We start from the raw sequence: 21,649 nt of genomic DNA on the forward strand, positions 1-21,649 counted from the left end.
AGGGAAACGCAACTCTGAGCACCCCCTGACCAGTTAAAAAAGTAGCAAGAGATGAAAAGGTCAAAAGTAAAAAAAAACTTTTCCGTATTAATTCATTTCACAAGAGCAATGTGGTGCTTTGCAAGTGAATCATTTCTCAGGACTGTAAGCAGAAATAAAAAGCGCCCACATCTGTTCAAGCCAGACGAAACTGAATCAGAGGGTAAGTGTAGGACAGTATAAACAAATATGGTGCAGAAAACGGATCGGGGGCCAAGCAAATGTGGTTGCCGTGGTGATAATCTCCAAAGCTCCACCCACGCAAGAGATGCCTCATGCAAAAAGAATGCTCTGTATTTATGTTTAAAAATTACCCCTCTGCCATTGTCTAAATTGCCTTATGGACTACAACCCCAATCACAAACCGGTCCCTAATTAGAGAAGCTTTCCAATATATGATTTAATAACACCCTTATTAACTTTCATGCCTCAGTCATAGGGCGTAAGCTGTCAGAATCACTTAGCTCACATTGGACATCATTTTGATCGCTCATAAAACTGGTTACTATTTAAACAATTCTGGAAGGCACAGGTGGAGTCAGCTGGAATACTGCTCCACTGCTGTTAATTGAGTTTTAGTCATTTGTGAAATTGAGTAAGGACTCGGAAAAGGATGCTACGCTCGCATATGGAGCTGGTTTGTGTTGCTATAAACAGGTATGGCTGCTCACATACGACCGTAGCTACGTTCCACAACACGGTGGGTAATAACTCCAGCTTACACATGTCCTGCATTATGGCCCATTTCAGGAGTTCGTCTCCAGCTGGTTTAATGAGCTGAGCCCCACCAAAACAGGGAACGTGGCTGAGAATATCAAAGCCCTTTCAAGAAGGAAGTCACACTGTTATATGAGGTGTCTCTGACTAGATGTATTGAGTGTAGTAGAGCTTTTTGCAGCTTGTATTCTTTGTTCTTATTTTCACAGAATGGAACACTTATTCATGGGCAGTGTATAAATGAATGAACAAAGACAAGCTAAGATAAACGCTGTCTGACGATTAAGGCTTTGTCACTGAAGAGCTGTCAAAGATTCTTGCCGTTAGTTTAAATTCCAAACCATCATCATCATCATCATCATCATCATCACTATCTTGTCATCTACCAAAAGTCTGAATGGAAAATTCCGTAATATTCCGAGTGCGTTAGGTCAGCGACATCTTGGACAGGAGAGTGCTTCCAAACGCACTGATCCAAGATCTTGCGCCGACATCACTTCAGTTTCCTGTCCTGACGGCCAGGGGTTTCCCCCTTTGTGTTGCAGGGTTTCGGGAGCGTGTCAGCCGAGCACTGGTTGGGGAATGAGTTTGTGTACATGCTCACGAGTCAAAAGCAGTACGTTCTCCGAGTGGAGCTGACGGACTGGGACGGACATCAGGCCTTCTCCCAGTACGACCGCTTTCAGATTGGCAGCGAGAAACACAACTACAGGTACAAAGGTTAAAACTTCTTAAAAAAAACAAAAATTCTTCCTTGAATTTTATCTTTTTCTTTCCATGTGAAATATGAGGTTGCTTGACTGACTTGTACAGGCAGTAGTTTGGTTAAATAGGCTACTGTCTAGGCACATAAATCAGTGAGTGATGATTCCTACTCTCAGAGGGTGTAATATGCTGGGTTAAAGGTTTGGATAGAGAATAAGGACAAACTTTTTATTGGATACTTCACGAGGCAGTAAACGGTGACATTGGCTTCTGTGTGTTTGTTTGTTTGGTTGGTCGGGTTAAGTTGTTAGATGGAGTTTTGAGATAAGCTTGTGTGAAATATCTGTTTGGAACGTGGATTTGGAAATTTTTTGTTTGTTTATTGAAGTAGGTCTCTTGTGGTTGTTTTAACAATGGAGGGTTAAAAGTCACAAGAGACCAAAGCTAAAACTTTTGTTTTTATTTCCTTCTTTTTTTCTCTCTTTTTTACTTTCTTTTTCTCTTCCTCTCTCCTTCTCTCTCTCTCTCTCTTGCTCTCGCTCTCTGTTTTTTGTTTCTGTCTCTCTCTCTAACTCAGTTATTTGTCAGTATCACTTGAGAAAATGGTGCTAAAAGGTTAATTCTTTCAGTTAATCATGTGAAATACTGCAGAAACTAACAATCAAAACAAATGATGTCACATCATGTTCTCCTTTCCCTCAGTCAGTCTGACATTAGCCGCTCTGGTTTCTTTGCGTAGTGTTCGTGTGACTCTAAAGGTGTATTCACGGTAATAGAGCAAGAGGACACCTTTGTGGTTACAATTTAAAAAAGTCTAAAATTTTATAAATTTGGTCAACAAAGCCCAAGACTTTTACATACTATCCTTATAACACATAGAAATAGTGGACACCCCCCTGTCCTTCTCCTCCTGCATATTCACTTACACTTTAACATAAATTAGCACTTACTGTGTCATACAGTCTGGTAGATATCTGGACGAGTGATGTTAAAATCTCACAGAAATGTGAGGTGGACACTTGATACTGTCTGAATTTGTATGAACTCTCTGAGTGATCCAGCGTACATGTATGAGGATGTTCTGTCTGTCTCTCCCTGCTCTTTAAACATCCTGTTAAGAGCTTCCATCCATTTCTGATTCTGTCGTTTTTCAGACGGATTCATCTTCCGTTTTCGAAATTTCTTAAACCGTGTGCTCAGGGTAGAAGCATGCGTGGCTTTCACATTCCATATGTTTGCCTATCAGGAGTCAGAATGGTTCAAATACAGTACTGCTGTCAGGTAATGTCCACTGTCAACTGCCCCAGTACCACTGTCACATTTCATTCGTTATAATTTCATCAAATATTTGATGACAGCATTTGTGCTAAGTTCTCCAGCGTTCAGCTCAAGCATTCATGAGTGGTGGAATTCATATTTCTGTTTGTATTTCTGTACTCTGTCATGACCGAAGCTATTGGGAGAAATCAAGCGATTTGTTATGATTGGCAGTTAGGCTGTATGAAGGTTTATGTGTCCCTGTGTGCTATATGAAACTTCATCCAGAAAAATGGGGCTCCCTTTTTTTCTGCTACAGGTTAACATTGAATTTTCCCAATCGTTAGGGGCATATGTGGAAGTCTTCAACTGCAGTACAATGGGACTGGATTAAAGAAGTCACACACTGTGTCCCTCTTCTCCACCTCCACACACACACAAACACACGCACACGCACTCACACACACAAACACACACACGCGCACGCACGCACACACACGCACGCACACACACGCACACACATACTGTTCTAACAGCAAATGAGTGTGACTTTTTTATTTTATTTTGGTGTGTTAGTAATTCCTCCGGCTTTGAGAGTCTGTCCTTGCTTAAAAAAATTAAAAAAAAGGCTTTTAGGGAACCTAATCAACATTCTCATCTCTATAAATAGATTTGTTCTCTCAAGCCTCTTGTACTGTGAGAATCATGCGTTGCTTGTGGGAGGGCCCTGGCCAAAACAAATCATCTCTGTTGGCCCTAAACAAAGGGTAGGAGAGGCTGTCACTTGTGATAACCCTGGTCCGATAATTTCAGCCTCTGATTCCGAAACAAAACGTTTTTCACTCTGTGTATACCATATTAAATATCGGGGCATTTTACGAAAACGGAATGCTATTCCGTGAATTTCATTTCCAAACCGTAGATATTCTGAGGTCATTTGGCATCTGAGAGTGGACAAAAGTACCAGATAGTTTACACAGACAAACAGTAAAAATATTCTCACAGGGAGAGAGAGAGAGAGAGCGAGAGAGAGAGAGAGAGAGAGAGAGAGAGAGAGAGAGAGAGAGAGAGGGCGAGAGAGAGGGAGAGAGAGAGAGAGGGAGCAGAGGTACACAGTGATGGAGCATACATACATACATTCACGTACTGTCTGAGACATGAAAAATATAATGCCCCCAGTCACAGCTCACAGACTTGTCCATAGAAACCTACAGATGTTCATTTAGAAGTGAACGTGTTTCCGCTTTCCCATTTATCACAAACAACGTGGATCTAGGCCAGTCAGGAAATGCTGCTCGGCCTCCAGCCTCTTGCGTTTGCCTACATTTCGACTTCGACAGGAAATGGCTGGGGTTTTAGAACTGCAGTAATTGTGCCGGGAAACAGAAGAAACTAATCCCTTATTCTAAATCATGAACAACGACTCAGCCGCCATATTTATGACCTCTCTCTCGCTTAATGATTTCCAAATTACACATATAAGGCAGGGCAGAGTCAAATAAGTATATTTGGCAAAACGTTCACTGTGTAGTCAGTGCAATAAAAAAGGAATTATATATTTAGTTACATTCTTGTGTCTTTTTTTTTTTCCTTAACCAAGTTTTATATCATAAGAGAGAGTGAGTATCTGGACAAGTATCATTTGATGAGTCAGGCTTGTATGAGATTACAACGACATGGCGTTAAGAGCAAGGCGTTAAATGACACTTCAGGCTTTGTTCAGATAATCCTAATTCTCTAACGGTCACATTCTTAACACATAGCTAGACGTCACGTTTGCATTTTCGAAGTATTTGAGATACAGGCAATATTTTTGCCTTATGTTCATAATTATAACCATATTTAGGTACTGCATGCAACCTCGTGCTTAATTTATTTGCGTGTCTGTCTGTTTGTTTTTTGTGGCTGTTGGACATTACAGAGATCCGTTTTTAAACATTTAACAAATCTTGTCTAAAAAATCCTGTCTAGGCATCAACAGAGGGAAACTTTTTTTGAGAACTGTCTCTTGGTTATCTGGAGAAATTTTGTTCTTTAAGGCGTTTAAAAACCTGTGAACAATTGCTTAATTCTTTTATAATGTGAACGTAGCTAGCGTGTGACATTATACCCTCAGTCTTATTAGATTTTAATGAACTGTTTTTCTATGATTGTAGCCAGCAATACCACCTGTTTCTCCAACAATAAAGTAGAATAGTGTACACGGCCTCGATAGCTTGAGTGATTTAAGTAGAAACTACAGTGTGCGATTGCGACAAAGTAAAATTAGAAAAAGAAAACATGAAATTTATCGGTCCGAAGACTAAGGAGAGCAACGTAATTTGAAAATGACCGAGGATCATCTCAGTTATTCTGGTGTTTGCACATACTTTTTTAACTTCGTTCCAAAAATAGATACTGAAAATATGTCATCCTGCAGTATTTCAGCCCTTGAAGTTTTATTTCCAAAATTTGTTGGAAAGGAAGAGAGGGATAATGAGAGTCAGACGAACCAGAGGAACCAGGGCCAGGGCTAGAGCGGGAAAGAAGCTTGACTGATGCTGAATGAAAGAAGACAAAGTAAGAAAGACAGGGAGAGAGACAGACAGCTAATGTGACACGCCGGAAAAAAGGGAAAAAAATAGGTTGTTCCACATGGTTTATTTGTTAAATTCACTCGCAAATGAAAAGAACGCAATTTTAACTGTAGAGAGAACAAGAGGAGCTCCTGTTACACGCCTGTTTACCCAATTTACGAAACCCTGTCTCGCTGATTTTTTCAAAATGCAACAATTAACTGAGTGGTTTTGAGTGGCGATCGCTGCGTATGATCAATATTGTCATAATTTAGCTCCGCAGTTCTCTTTTGAGTGAGTTTTGTTGGACACGAGCATTGGCCACACTGCCAGGAGAAATTCGTGTAATCCACTTTTAATTATTTTGTTTTTCTAAAGAGCCATTTCAGGCAGGAGAAAAACAATATTTGTGTGTAATTATTCTCCAGTGAGTCGGTGATGTTTTTATTTGTATCCACGGGCTTTTACAATAAGCCACAGAAATACAGTCTGCAAAGAAACTTCGCGTACTACAGCGAGCGGTTCACAGTGAGCGGGGCGCGATGCTGCCTCATCTATGTTTGTCCAGGGTGATGGAGGTTTTTCGGGACAGTCATCAGTCAGAGGTCACACCTGGTCGTGAGCCAAACCCAGAGTGAAATGCTACTGACCCGTCCCTAATGCCCAGGCCGCTGAAAGACACTAAGATTCTGCATGTGTTTATACGCTGGCTCTGTGTATTTGATGGACTGTAACTTTTGTCAGGTCTCCAATCTGCTGCATAAACAGATTAAGACCAGGAGTCAGGAGTGTGCGTGTGTTTGTGTCTGTGTCTCTGTATCTGTATATGGGGGGTTTAAGAACCTTTCGTGTCTGTGTCTGTCTTTGTTTTTGTTTTTTCTTTGGTGTGTTTGTGTATAAGTCTGTGTGTGTGTGTGTGTGTGTGTGTGTGTGTGTGTGTGTGTCTGTGTTTATGCCTGTGTGTATGTGTATAAGTTTGTTTGTGTGTGTGTGTGAGACAGAGAGAGAGAGAGACAGAGAGAGAGAGAGAGAGAGAGAGAGAGAGTGTGTGTGTGTGTGTGTGTGTGTGTGTTCGTGCTCAAGCACGTATTTGAACATTCTCATGTTCAAATTTAAGTGCGCTTCCATGTCCAAACGTAACATATGTGTAGCACTTCATCATAGCACTTTTTCCCCCTGAATAATACATGTCCATCACTGACACAAATGGACAGACTTTCTTTGCCATGTGGAGCTGAACATATGCACACACACACTCACACACAGACACATACACACACACACACATACACAACTGAGGTTAAGCAAAATGAGATTCGTGTCTGCAGTAAGCTTCCTTTAGAGAATTACTCAACCATCTATGTTTATTCTTGCTGCAAATGCTACATCTTTATTTAATAGACCTGCCCCTTTAGCAGCCAAAGCTTAAATCCCTGGACTTCTCCTCATGGTAATGGAAAGATCTGGAATCTCAATCTCGGTTCCCTTCCACATTTGATGTGGATGGTTTTTGTAGAGGACTTGGCAGACAGACCTGTTGAAGAAGGATATTAGTAGGCTGTGAAGTCTGTGCTGTAGCCTCACAGTGTGTTGCCAGGTTAGAATTTACCCCAGTCTAATCCAGACCTGAGTCCAAGTCCTTGGGTTTGTAAGTCAAAGATAAGTCTTAAGACTTCACCCTCAAAATATCAGGTGAAGTATTGAGTGATGATAGAAAAGAGTGAGCCCAAAGCTTGCGTTGCAGTGTTCACATCATGTCAAGTCGTAATTCCTGAATTCAGGCTTTCAGATCCTGAAATCTTTCTTGCAATTTATGACTACAGTTTCTGTGTTTCAATTGAAAATGTTTCTTTTGCTGCTTTCTGTTGTCTTAGAATTTTATGATATTCTGCAGTATCCAAGGTTGCTGACACCGCTTTGCTGACATGTTTGTGTGTGTGTGTGTGTGTGTGTGTGTGTGTGTGCGCGCGCGCCTGTGACTACAGAGGCATTGGCTTTGCAATTTTTCAGGTCCATGTCACAAGCTTCAAGAGTCAAGCTATAATTACTGACACAGCATTTAGTATAACTTAATTATGAATAATGCACTATACAATTAAACATTGCACATGCATCTGTTTTAGCCGCATTCATATCCTATTTATACTGAACAGATCAATTGAATATGAACATGATTTTTTGGTTTAACAAACAAAATGAATGAAAAGGAAAGCCTACATTGTTTTAATGAGCCTGTTTTAATGAGCTCCTTAAACATTTTTCTTTTTTTTTTTTTTGGAAGGTTTATATGAGTTTAACATGTCTGCTGATTTAGCATTCCACATGTGGTTAAATTGTCTTGGGGAAAAATTCCAGGACATCATTGAAGAAATATGACAGATTCGGTGAGGTGGTATGTCTACGATAGAAGCTTGGGGCAATAAAAGTCGTGGAGAGACGTGGAGGGAGGGTGTCTGAACATGGTCCTCCTTTGTAGAACTCCTCCTTACCTCATCACCCCCCACCCCAACACCCCCCCCCCCCTTACATGAGCTTTGACATGTCCTTCATCTGGAGAGGGAGAAAGAGATATTTATGCAGGGCCTTTGTTTTCAGTCTTGGGGGAGGAATGACACTGGTTCCTAATGGGAGGACTGGACATGTATGGACCCCCCACAGAACACGTGACACACAGCTCTTAGGAGCCCGTTTCTTACGCTTCTGTGGAAATCTTTTGTTCGTTTTCTTTGAAGAGACCTTTAATACATTTGGCTCTAAGTGACAACTCCGGGTTGAAGCGTCCAGTCATCGCAGAACACAGTTTGTTTGTCATGGAACAGTCTTTGGGTCTCAGAGGTTTGATAAAGATTTGCTCTCATTATTGAACATCACTCTCAAACATTCCCTTGGCTCATAGACCTTTGGAAAACATCGTGTGGAGAGGGAGGTGTGTTTGTTCAGAGGGAGAACGAAGGAGAACCCACAAAGGCACGACGTGTAAACTCAGACAGACTTTCATTCCCTGACAAATGATCGTCCTCGAATTGTGTTTTCACGACAGACGCAGAGAAAACTGGAATCGAATCGCCGTAACGTTATTACAAGTTTTGATTATTTCCATCTCTGGAAATTGCATTAATAATGAGAGGTCCTAGGGGTCTGTCTTTTCTTATTATCACTGAAATTACATTGCAAAACAAGCAGTCATAACAATGAAAAACATGGCATGGCACCCATTTTTCACTTCGCACAAACGTTACTTATCCGGATGATCAAGGAATACTAACAAACTTCCACGGCATCATGTTATTAAGAAAATGAGATGGCCGAACATTGAGAGCCTTCCCCTGGGACTGATGTTGTGAAAGACCAAATAAATTTCACGAGATTCTCATATATCAACAGAGCTTTGTTTAATGAATCTTGGCTTCATATCATTTTAAAAAGTTGTTTCAGCAAAACCCAAAGGAACTGGCCCACAGAGCACCTGAGGAAGAATACGGTTGCATCAGCTGTGTGGAAGTGGTTTTTTTTTTTTACCTTTTTGGTGAAAAACGCCCTGGGCTGTGACTCGTGAACATGCGGCCTTCACAGCGGAGCCGTAGGAGAAGGGTGTGTTCCTGCTCGGTGATTTTGTGGTTCTGGCTTGCCTTACGGGTCAGTGGAGAGCAGTTTGCCAACGAAGTCATGTGTTTCAGAAGACATGGCGTTTTATGCAGTCACTTGTACAAGAAGATCTGACATGGTTGCATGACACTCAAAGTTCACTGGTATCCTCAATCTTCATTTACATCATTTCGCAAGAGAAACGAACCCTGTACATGCAACTCTCATTAAATATATCTCAGTTTCTATGACAACAAAAATAAACAAATCAGGGCAGCGCCTCTGTGTTTTTTTTTTACCAGTATGCAGAGATTAAGCAAACTGTTGCATATTTCTTAACAAGTTTGCACACTGTGTTCATGCAAATTCAGAAATGTTCATAAATGCTCATGCTAACCATGACTCATTGCCTGAGAACTGATGCTTAATGCTAATGTGTTTCAAATCGTTTGATATCTTTGGAACAAATGGAGGGATTTAGGTTTTTTTTAAAAAATTCATTTAGAATCTAGAGTTTGAGAGTTGTGGATGACTTCCTACTTTTGGAAATCACGCTGACCAACACACGACCGTGAGCTTGGCTCTAAAAGCCTTCACGTATAGCGTCACCATCCTCGTGTGTCGCGAAAAGAACGCGGCTCAGAAAAAACACAATTCGTTTTTGGTTGGTTTTTTTTGTTTTTTTGCCATTCTCTCTGAAATCCTCATCTTAAGTGAGATTTATTGTCCTCATTCTCTCCTGTCCGTTCTCATTAACTGTGATAGATTTCAGGAAATGATTTTGTCGGGGCCGAACATGCTTCATTTGGTGTTCCTCGTTGGCACTGAGTCGTTCTTTTGCTGCGCGTTCCATCGCTGAGAGGGAGTTTGGTGACGTGATAATGAGAGCTCATGCGTGTGCGCCTCCAGCAGAGTTCTCTGAAAAACAGGCGGCAAAAGCGTTATAAAGAGAATCGAGACCGGTCTCTCTTAAAAAATTCAGGAGAAACTCATTCAGTGGTCATGTACAAGCCGTGGTTAATCAGATTATCTTTGGGCTTTTGAACTTCATCCAGCATTTTTGGTTACACACTGTGCCCTTTCAATGACTTGATTTCTCTGATGTCTACTCATAGAACTGTCAACATTAATGAGCAAGACATAATGGGTTTTTAATACGCTACTCACTGCATAGTCAAATTGTTGAGGAAGTGTACTGTCAAAGAAATATCCATAAACAAGTTATTCAACACACATAATGGTGCCACATATTTGAGATATGACTTGCAATTGAAGGTTGTTTTTTTTTTTAAAACAGTATGTAATTTCTAACCCCGGTGTTTTATCACATTTACATTATATCAGTCCATATGTCATATGACTCACTCATGCATCTTCTCTATAAACACTATGTACATCCCCTGTTTTATTTCACTTAATAAACACTATGAGTCTGATCATAAAGGATGTCTTCAGTCAGCATTTCTGCTTCAGCCCCATGATTTACTCCTACCACATGTGCTGCCTAAAGCAAATGTCCTTTGGACAGACCGGATCCCCCGAATCATGTGTGCATACTGTTCAAGGGGAAGCCAGCCAATAAAGTTCAGCTGCTGTCAAATGTAAGGTACAAGCAGAGGACATACAGTCCGCAAACACACAGTGGGACAGGGGTAGGTATGGAGTGTGTAAAGGGTGTAGTCACAGGGGTCAGTTCTGGGTTCAGAGTTTCCCTGCTCCCCTAATATATCTCAGCCTGTCTGTCATGACAGTGGATTTCTCTCTGTTCTATGGTATTGAACTCTTGTGATATGCTGTTTTTGATTAACAAAGTTGTCTCTCTCTATCTCTATCTCTATCTCTTCTCTTTTCCTGCCCCTCTCTCTCTATCTCTCTCTCTCTCTTTGTCTCTCCCTCCCCTTTTGTTATCATCCACTTCAACAGACTGAAAACACGAGTTGAACCAAGTAGCCGTAGAATGGAATTTTATGCCATATTGTTGACATAGAGATTCCTATCTCTCTCTCTCTCTCTCTCTCTCTCTCTCTCCCCCACATGTTTTCCAGCATTTCATCAGGTTGTTGTCTGTCCTCTGCTCGGTACAGGTTGTTCCTGAAGAGTCATAGCGGGACAGCTGGAAGACAAAGCAGTCTGGTGATTCACGGAGCTGATTTCAGCACAAAAGACATGGACAATGACAACTGCATGTGCAAGTGTGCACTCATGCTAACTGGCGGTAAGATTTGTTCAACTAAAAAAGAAAGTACATCTCATTAAAAAAAAACACAAAAAACAAACAGCAACTAGGTTACAAATACAACTCAAGACCCATGCATCCAAAAGAAAAGAAAAAAAAAAATACACCGCATATTTCTGAGCAATTCTCAGTGATTTATCAGCGCTGTCCGTTGTGCTAATGGCAGCAAAGCTCAGTTGTGCACCTGGCTTATATGGGTTGGAGATGATGCTTCGGAGCCCCAAAAAAAGAAGATCACTTGAGAGTACTCTAATAGCATAGACCACTTTTATTGTCATACTCAGTTATACAGACGGTTGCAGAGGAGGTCAGAGAAGGTTCTAGGCTAAATAAAGTGTTGTGTTCACACAGCTCAACCTCTCGCACAACCAACCATTTGTTGCTTTATATTTGGCATAGAAAACGCATTGGGTTTTGAAAGAGGAGTAATGAGGTCTATGTGGACCATAGCATCCTGGGTGAAATCCAGACACCAAGTATCTACTGAACTGAACCGCAGATTACCGTGAAACTGCAGAATACTGCCAAGACCTAATGAGAGAATCCTCGCAGGGAACGCTCGGGTTGTGCCGATACGTCAACGTGTAATTCATCCTGATGAGAAAGGTCTTGTGCACGCAATTTATCTTAATGCCCAATTTTATTAACGAGCCGTGCCGCCCAGTACGGGCGAAAACGCAAAGAAGACGAAATTACGCGTTTCTCTGACTGACTGAATTTTCTCACATAGGTATTTTCAATGACACACAACACCCTTCTAATGCACCTAAAACGCAAGGGGTGCATTTGGGTAGAATTCCTCCTGAAAACGATCATTTGAGGAGCTGACGTAGCGCAGATCTGTATGAAATATGCGTCGGCAACTCGATCGCACGTTCGGCACCGCTTTCGTCCATCTTTAAATGAAACAAAACTAGTAAATAATAGACAGTCATGTCACTTCTCATGTAGTTCTAACCGGCGTTCTAACTGGTGTTCCTTAATTATGCACCAGGGCTTCAAACAAATGTATTGTTGCCAAGGTAAATGTGAAAATATATGATGATATGGACTTTTGGTAATATTGTCCAGCTGTACAGCCAAAGTAAGCAGGCTCCTGACAGAGATGCACTTTCACATATTCAACATCAGCTGAAAAAAAGACACACAGATGCAAAGGGAACATGACTTAAGACAGGTGTTTAATATTATATGAGCAAAGTGAAGAGAGAAAAGGTTTAGAGAGATATTACTATGCAGACTTTTGTAAAATCTGCCAGAGCGTGTGTGTTAAAACTGTTGGAATGACTTAAAAGTATCTCAGAAGGACATACATGCATATACTTTTATTCAGTTAAGTACTTGAAATGCATAATTCTCTAACAGAATATATAATATCTGGACTGTATGTAATACATACATATGCTCTGGTTTTCAACCCTGCGACTGTGGTTGTCATCCTTTGGCCTTTTTAACAAGCCTATAAAACTTCCTCCCCAGCGACACAAGTCGACACATGCCCAATCAGTGGCTTGGCATGCATGTCCATAGTAACCAGGAGCATCAGCATCCAATCATATGTCTCTGCCAGTCTTCCAATGTGCCAATGAAAAGCCAGCCCAGACTTGCTTGTTGAAGGTGTATTGAAATGTCACAGGCAGAGTACACTGGCAGCTCAGTTTGTGAAGAGGGGCCAGACTGCCTCATTTGGAATGCCACACTCTGTACCACACTCTCCCAGTATGCAAAATGTGTGTGTGTGTGTGTGTGTTTGTGAGGCTGTTGTTATACAGAGTCCAGATGAACTGAGCTGAATGGGCTGTGAGGTGACAGAGATGACAAGCATTCGTGGCAAAAGCAATCTTTTGAAACCATAGCGATAAGATTACTGAAAGCCATTATTCAGTAACCAATGACAGAGCACCTACAATACAGTTACCTAATGGAACCATGCAGGTCTTGGATATTACCATCTCTTTCATTTTTTATAGTGAGGTTCCAGTGCTCAGATCTAATTTCGTCTTGTATTCCCCCATCCAAAAGATTCATTCAGAAATGGTCTTAGTTGCTTAGGACCAATGCTATACTCCTTTGTCCTATGTCCAAATTTGTGTTTTATTAGGCTTATTGAATTTAAATGAGTGGTTAGGTCACCCTCTGATGTTCGTTATATTTAGCCGTATTTTGAAGGGCACGCTCTTTTCCCGCTGCTATTAAACCAGGGTGTGTTTTTATACTCTCTGTAAATACATGGCGGTGATATCTCAAGCTTGTCACGTCCCAGGCACTGCCAATCGCTGTTAACCTGTGTCACAGTGACCACAGAGCGATGGCATGGAATCATCAAAGCCTGTGTGTGTGTGTGTGTGTGTGTGTGTGTGTAAAATCATTGGCCTTCTGTCAGTGTCCTACAGACCCAATGAAAAGAACAGCCCTGGGACTCCAGTCAATAGCTGATTGTTTTTTACTTTTAGAATACAGGCATACATTCTAAGTAATCTGTATTACCAAACTTGGCCGGCTGAACATTAATTTAAAACCAAATGCTCTATGCTTGGACTGCCTTGGAAGTGTAAACTTCTCCCAGGTGTAAACCTTTCCACTTTATGAGGAGGAGACAAGTACAGATGCTGCTCGTGTTTTAGGAAGCGTATGTTCTGAATTAAATGGTTTTCTTGTAGTTGTTTCACCTTTATTTTATTTTCAACTAGTCTTCTGAAAAAATTTAGAGGAAGCTTAGCAACAATTAATTATGAATTGACAGTTTTTTAAATACAATTTCTCCTCTCTGCTCTCCTCAGGCTGGTGGTTTGATGCCTGTGGTCCTTCTAACCTTAACGGGATGTACTACACACAGGGGCAACATGTTGGGAAACTCAATGGCATCAAATGGCACTACTTCAAAGGACCCAGCTATTCCCTCCGTGCCACTACCATGATGATTCGTCCCTTGGATTTCTCCTAAACTTGCTTAAGAACCTAAAACACCAGTGGAAACCTTCTAGAACATTTTCCACTGTGACTCATGACATTATCAAGTGACACTGTTCAAGTCGCCTTGTTAGCTTTACTCTAGCTCTACTTGGCTAATGCGTCGCTGTTGTTCGATAACCCCTCTTGGGAAGAGAGAGATCCTGTGAAGAGAAGGACATTCTATTATTACCGTCATTGGGTTGAACTACAGATGGTCAGCAAGCATTCTAGGAACCTGGAGGACCAGCCTAAATTTTGTTTTTTTTATTTGTACATCAGAAGTATGAACTCGAGTGCCACAAGTGCTGTCCACTTGGCACCCTGGACACTGGGGGGGGGGGGGGGGGGGGGGGGGGGCTACTGGACAGATTACTATAACTGCATAGCTGCCCAGTCGGTACCTTCCATGTATTTGGCCTGCCAGTCCAAGTGAACTCTGAAAGAGACAATAAAAGACTGAACTTTTCATTTTTGAATGAGCAATTGCACAATTATTTGGGGGTGGGGGGGGGGCATGAAACTTCTTTTTAATGTATTTTATGCCTTTTTTTCTCTCCAAACAACAGACTGTTACATTTGAAATGGTGTTTTGTTTTTATGTGTTTTTTTGTGTATTGTACATACGGCTCTGTGAAAGGAGAAAAGGAATGGCATTGCAGCTTCTGAAGATAACACGGTTGTAGAAGAATTGAAAGAAACATACATTGTATGTGGGTTTGAAACATACAGCTTTAGCTTACGGAACTTCATCCACATGCCGTATTCTGGACCTGCCCTGCGCGTCTATGATGTTTTGTGTTTCCAAGTTTTTCAATACCCATGTTATTGATGGCTTTGGATTGTTACAACCTTCATCAGTCATTACTGGACTTTACACAGTATGTGGAGCATAAGCCAAGACTCCAAAGCATATGCCATTATTCCAACTATAATTCAGTTAACTCAGTGAGTGATGTTTTATATATAGATATGTTATCCATTGACTCATCTCTTGCAACTATTTGTGTCAACAGGATGAAATGGTCCAAAGGTGGTTTCATGAAAGTTGTGATTGAAGTTTTTGTTGGAGAGAATATAGAGGGCCATCATTTAACATTTTACACTTCTCGGTCATCATAGTTCAACATTAAAATAACGTATTGAAGAATGTTGATAATAATATTAATAACCGTGCTCTAAATTCATTGTTTTTTTAATACGTTGAAATGTAATGGCTTACAAAAAAGCCAGATGTTGTATATTTCACTTGTTCTCTGAGCACTGCACATTTTACACACATTTAGTTCCTTCCTTTTCTGTTCTGAGAACACATTTATTCTGATTAAGAACCGTCGGTACTTAAGTGTTCTAATCAAGAGAGCCAGAGAAAATGTTTTCTTTTTTTTATCATTATTATTATTATTAAATTCATTCACATTTGCTTGTCTTATAATTTTTTTTTTCTGCAGTTTTACATAACTGTTTCTTGTAAAGGAGTTACTGCAGCAAAATTCCCACTTTGCTTTGAAACTTTGTGTATCTGTTTTCGGTTTGTTTTTGCATTATTTTCATATTTTTAGTTTATGATGGCTATTCTCGGAATGTCTTCAAATGTTTCTGAAATGCCCGGAGTTTCATGAGCGACAGCCCTGGGAACTTGCAGACCATTTTCTTTGCATTAGCGCCGTTTGAAAACACTGCTTAAATAGTTCCCAGCTGAGGTACAGTAAACCTAATGAGTCATTTTACTGCGCAGTGTACTTCTATTACATAACTACAAGCATAGAATAACTGCAAAGAATAATCTGTTCGATATTAAAGACAGGCACCTTTGTTTAAAAAAAAAAAAAAGAAAGAAAAAATGAAAAAAAAAAAAATCTCACAGTATCTGGACCTTGTAAAACTATAGAGCGACATGTTTATTAACTTACTAAAATGTTGTAATTTAATGTGTGTGTATGAACAATTGCTTTCCTGAGGAAAGACCTGTCTTTTTTATGTGTAAAGAGCCATAACTCTGTTCTGCAGTCCAACACAAGGACTATTTTGTAGTATTAATAATGGCACAGACCATTGCCTTCAATGACTCTGCTTTTACCTCATAAAACTTTAGATTTGATATTTTATTTAAACGATCTTTTTTTTTTTTGTAACAATGTTCAAAAAAGTCTTTTGACATTAGTCTGAATTAAAAAAAAAAAAAAAAAAAAAGATAAGCATGTGATGCATTGAGGTTTGGTGTCCATTTTGTATGGAATTAGACCCACTGATGTTCTGCTTTCATATCGCTTTTAAGATTGACTGCCTCTTTAATTCAAGTCTACGTAACAGTTCTCCTGTGGATGAGGTATATGCAGTAGTGCATTCAAGCTGACTAAAGTAAAAACAAAACCTTGCATACACTGCGGTTGCTCCATGTTGGATCACTTTAGAGAAACCAGAGAGAGAAAGAAGAGTATGATGGAGAGGACCTCAGTCCTTTCACGGACTAAAGGGCCAGATGGTAGAGAGAATAAGCCCGGGATTTCATTGTCTCCGCGGCAACTGGGTTCATTCCTGCACGGTCACTCAGCTGTGACAGATTGCCAAGGTGTCAAGAGATGTTGTCGTGACTGCCAGTTCCCTCCATTGCTGACATTCCACCGCCTAATCAGAAGGAGTTAAACAAACGATGGCCGCTGGCAAAACAGCCGCTAATCCCTCAACACCTGCAGTGACCCTTCCACTTCTTCTGGAACGTACCGACCACCACTGGATGGGTCCAGGCGCACAACTGAAGATAAACACAACCATGGGTGGTGGCACAGCAAAAGAGAGAAACCGGAAAACCACACTTTGTAGGCGCAAAATGGTGTACACGTCGAACTGAGATTGCATCGCCTAAGCCGAGAACTGCAACAAAGATGAACCGGTCGCTTTGCTTATTTTTGGGGCTAGAGACGGAGGGATAGTCTAACATATCTATCGATGACATATTGATGTCATACAGAGCCTAGATGAAACCCAGAGGGAACCAACCGCATGTGCTCCGGACTCTATGTGGAGGCTGACTCAAGATGCCTATGTAGACCACTAGCATGGAAAGGGTGGGGGGCGTTTGGGGGGGGGGGGTTGGTCTGCGGCTGGCCTGCAGATGAACACTGGGCCCCCAGTCAGATCAGATAACAACATAGACGGTACCTGTAGTGTGAGCGAGGAGTCATCTTAGTCTTCCAGGAGACAAAGCGCACAAATATATGAGCGATAAAGTAACAGATTTGGAACCATCTGGCCGATAAAGACAGAGAGTCAAGTACTGTAGCTCTATTATAAACAGCTTAGAGTGCTGTGACAAGCTCCATAAACAAACCAGGAAAAATCTCCTGTTTGGAATGTGGAGAAACAACTGATTGATTATATCATTTTCCTGTAAGACAGCTGCCAGTGATCCGGAAATCTTGGGAGAATTTTGGAATTTCAGTTTCAGATTGAGGACTAATGCTTTGCGTATTGTAATCGGGGTGTTTGATCTGTGTATTGATATATAACTTTAAAGTGGCCTAAGAGGATCAAGTTACTCCACACTCTCATTTTTTTCATACTCCTGATAGCTGGACTATCCCTTATCAACATAAACTTGAAGATATTTTCTTCATTAAACGTTATTTCCTCCATTTGTTAGGCCTGCATTTGTTTCTCTGTGACTTGGTCTAGTGACAAATTTTGATTTAAAATGTCCCAAAGTGCGTGGCGAGACAATTCTGCTATCCTGTTCTCCCCCCTCGCTCCGTCATGCTTACCACAACTTTAACGTAAATAATCTCTTCATGTTCTGACATATGGATTAGATTCCAAACTCACTTAGCTAAAACGTCAAAGGGACCCACCCCAAAGTTTAAGGTGTCCGTAATTTGGAGTGGAAATGAGGGAAGCGAACTGTAACACCCAAATCAATCCGGTGCTGAATCGGAGGTGGTCTGAATAACCTTAGCTGTCAACTTTGTGTATAAAGTAACCCAGTTTCTTCTCCAACTGGAAGTGGTACAAACCACAATTGTTTTGGTGTCTGATGGAAATGTAATTTTGGGACTGAACAACACGAAGCTCTCCAATCTTCATAGTTTTTTTTTGTACCGAGACAGTCGTGTCCGCGTCACTGTATCTAATTTAGTTGAGACGCTAACGTAGTTATGTGAAGTGGATTTCATTTACTCTGCTCTGAGGCAGCCATTTACCGGGAAACCGGATTAGGGTAAAACTGTCATCTGTCAAAATATCAGAGCATATTATGTGAAAACAGACCAAAGCAAAACTTAAATAGGAGGATATGAGTTTTAACATGTTGTGTGGCCAAGTAACACATTCTGTATGCCTTTGTAGACTTTAGTGGCCAAGTCTGACAATAAGCTTTGGACTTATTTTAATCTGATTGTCCAGCAGTTTACGAAGTCAGGTCTCTTTTGACCTCTTGGAGACAGTCATCTACCTCAAATCTCTAGGACCAGGCCTTATCCTGTACCACAGCTGAATACTCAACATCTACATCACAAGCTGTCTCCAAGCATGTGTAGAGCTCAAAAAGACATATACCTAACAAACCATGGAAAAATACATTGTGGATTTACCCATGGTTGGAATAAAATAATGCAGTTCAGTTGTTTAGAGCCACACTTATAGATGGAAATTCTTGGGGACTTCACTTGAAACCAGAACAAAACAATGAGAGCCTGTCCTGAAACTGTTCCATCTGGATGTAAATATCTCTGGAAACCCAGTAAATGGTATATGCTAATACAACCACCAATGGCTGAAGACTGATGATTCGAGAACCGAAAGATGCATGGACCATGCATATATGATCGTAACACTTGCATTGTGCATTGCTTTTTAACCACACTATTCATTTTCTGTATTGGGCAACATAAAAGTGCAGATTCAGTGGTTCCCAACAGCGGTTAAGCATGTAGTAGACCACATTCAAAGCAATCTCATTAAAATAAAGGAGTGAAATTAAAGAGGCAAATAATTAAAGGAAAAAAAAAACATCTGAGGAAAATTGCAAACACCAGTTGTGAAAAACTGCACCAGCAGAGTAATAAATCTGAGGGATCATTTTGTGTACAGTTGGAGGAATTAATATCAGTATCCAAATTTAAACATGGACTGATTTAAACGGACTCGTTTCGGCCTGAAAATATAAGCACAATGAATCACTGTCATTGTCTATCATTGTCGATGATAGAGGAAGGAACCGATATCTCAAAAAAAAAAAAAAAAATACAGCTTCCCATCCAGACATTGAGAACGCTCCACTTCTCCCGGAAAATCATACGCTGAAATTCAATAAAAGTCACTCAATCTCGTATTGACAGCAGAGCAGTCCAAGTTATTCTCTCTTACATAGGAATCTCTCGTTTCCAAAAAGTCACTCTCAGAGGATTTACAAAGATTAGGTGTTCGCTCGAGCATTCATTGGCAAAAGAAAAAAAAAAAAAAGAAAACAACTTCTCTCTTTGAAATGACTGTGGACTTCATCAGAGTCCAAATGTGCTAACCCATCCTTTCAATCTCGTTCAGGATCCAAATTCACTTTAAGGACTTCAGAGATTCGCTTCTCGTTCGCTGGATCCGTACCAGGTGTAAAATAAATTCTCCCTCCTCAGGAAATAAACAATATTCTATTAAAATCCACAGCGTCCCTCGCGTCACGGAGAAGAGGCGAGTCTGATTCTTATAAAAGAACCGAAAGGTCAGCAACACTCAATACCAGAGTACTTATTCACGAGGTGCATGCAATGGTTATTGGCACACCCTGTCAGTCAGAGAGAAACAGATATTCAGTCTGATTACAGAGCGGTAACCCCTGAGAGTAGTATTGGGGCAAGGGGTTGAGCCAAGCCATGCATGTTTGAAGTCATAACTCGTCTGTTGCTTAGTAAAATAACTGAAAAGGAAGAAAAAGTATAAATACACAGTCAGGGTTTCAATTAGGGTTTAAGATTTGGGACTGAACACTGACCCCCTGCCACCCCCCACCCAATTTCCACTCTTCAACCCCCTTTAAAAACCTAATACATGTTCATCATGATGGATGGATGGCAGTAATGAGAGTGACATTTGGTTTAGAGTGCGGTATGAGTGTGTGTGTGTGTGTGTGTGTGTGTGTAAGGGTGTAGATCCGAGGTGATGCCTGTGTGTCAGTGGAGGAGCTGTTGGATTCGTAAACCGACTTTGTTATAGTTACACTCTGTGGTCAAGGGCAATGTGAAATTGCCTTTTTCATACCCTCTCCTGCCGAGATAGCCACAGGCTCCATCAGAAAGGCAACACCCCACCTTCTCCACGAAAACCAGAGTTACTCCTGCAAAGGAGGCTCTGTGAATCTCTACGTGTAACTCTTTGACAAAAAAAAGTTTAGTCTTTTTTAATGTGAAATGCATTCTGTATATTTTGTACATAGAGATAGATAAGAGAAACTTCAAAAGGCAGGATTCATCTCCCTCTTCCAGTTTGAATTTAAATTAGATTGAGTGCACAGGACATGACAAACATGACAAGACCATTGAGTGACAGGCTGAGAGGGAAAATGTGTGGACGAGGTGATGGAGTGAAAGCAAAACCTTTTCAACCAAAACACTATGAATGATTCAGAGCAAATACAGTCAAATGTTGATTTCCATGGGGACTTCAGACCAACAGTGCCACAAACTCCAACTGTTCTGGATGACTACAAAATCCCTCGCTCTGATGTGGACCCTTTCTTTCTTTTTTTTTTTTTTTTTTTTAGTTAATGAGGTGTTGCAGCTCTCAAAGAGACCATGCATAATATCCTTTATCCAAACCATTTAGCTCTTAAGAGAAAGTGGAGATTCACACAACAGCAAAACATGTCAATGCACTGATGCACACAAATGTCACACATCAAAGCGTCTCAATATAATGGCAAGAGCCAGAATCATGACAAACAAACACACACTGAGGAAAAATGAGTTAGAATTAGCCATTAGAGGCAGTGAACCTTTGGATCTCTTCCAGATGGGCAATACATTCTCTCTCTCTCTCTCTCTCTCTCTCTCTCTCTGTATCTCTGTCTCTCTCTCTCTCTCTCTCTCTTTCTGTATGTATGAATGTATGAGTGTATCCATCTATCTATCTATCTATCTATCTATCTATCTATCTATCTATCTATCTATCTATCTATCTATCTATCTATCTGTCTGTCTGCCTGTCTGTCTATCTAACACCCAGCACATGAGATGACAGAGTAAATGTGCACATGACTGTAGGAGATTCATGTAAGGTTTGTGGTGGTTGAGTCTGTACAAAGAGGTTCTCTTGAGGGGAACCTTTAATCACACAGTACAGCAGAGGCAGGGGGCCTCTTAATCATGTAACACCATAACACACACACACAGGTCCCCTCATTATGTACCTCATCATTATACAGTGGGTATATGTTTTCTCAATTAGCCTCCTTTCCTCTTCCCTAAGCAAAACTCTTACTCTTACTTTTATTTAATACTCTTGTGTTGGGGTTATTTTTAAATTTTGCCATTTCTCCAAATAGTTTCACCTAATGATTTATGCTTGATGTATAGACCAACTACCTGTAGAAATGTAGCAGTTTGGCAAGTAACATTTTGCT

At 40.7% G+C, this 21,649-nt stretch overlaps 1 protein-coding gene across 1 annotated transcript in view; it reads left to right on the forward strand.

The window, feature by feature from the left end:
• angpt1 (angiopoietin 1) overlaps positions 1–14,038 on the forward strand; it is a 43,044-nt gene extending 29,006 nt beyond the window's left edge. The window contains exons 7-9 of the mRNA XM_030788545.1: positions 1,302–1,468; positions 10,943–11,073; positions 13,875–14,038. Of these exons, the coding sequence (XP_030644405.1) occupies positions 1,302–1,468; positions 10,943–11,073; positions 13,875–14,038 (462 nt within the window). The remainder of the gene's footprint in view (positions 1–1,301; positions 1,469–10,942; positions 11,074–13,874) is intronic.
• The last annotated feature ends 7,611 nt before the right edge of the window (positions 14,039–21,649 follow it).

The sequence above is a fragment of the Chanos chanos genome, chromosome 12, assembly GCF_902362185.1.
Source record: "Chanos chanos chromosome 12, fChaCha1.1, whole genome shotgun sequence".
Classification (NCBI taxonomy): Eukaryota; Metazoa; Chordata; class Actinopteri; order Gonorynchiformes; family Chanidae; genus Chanos; species Chanos chanos.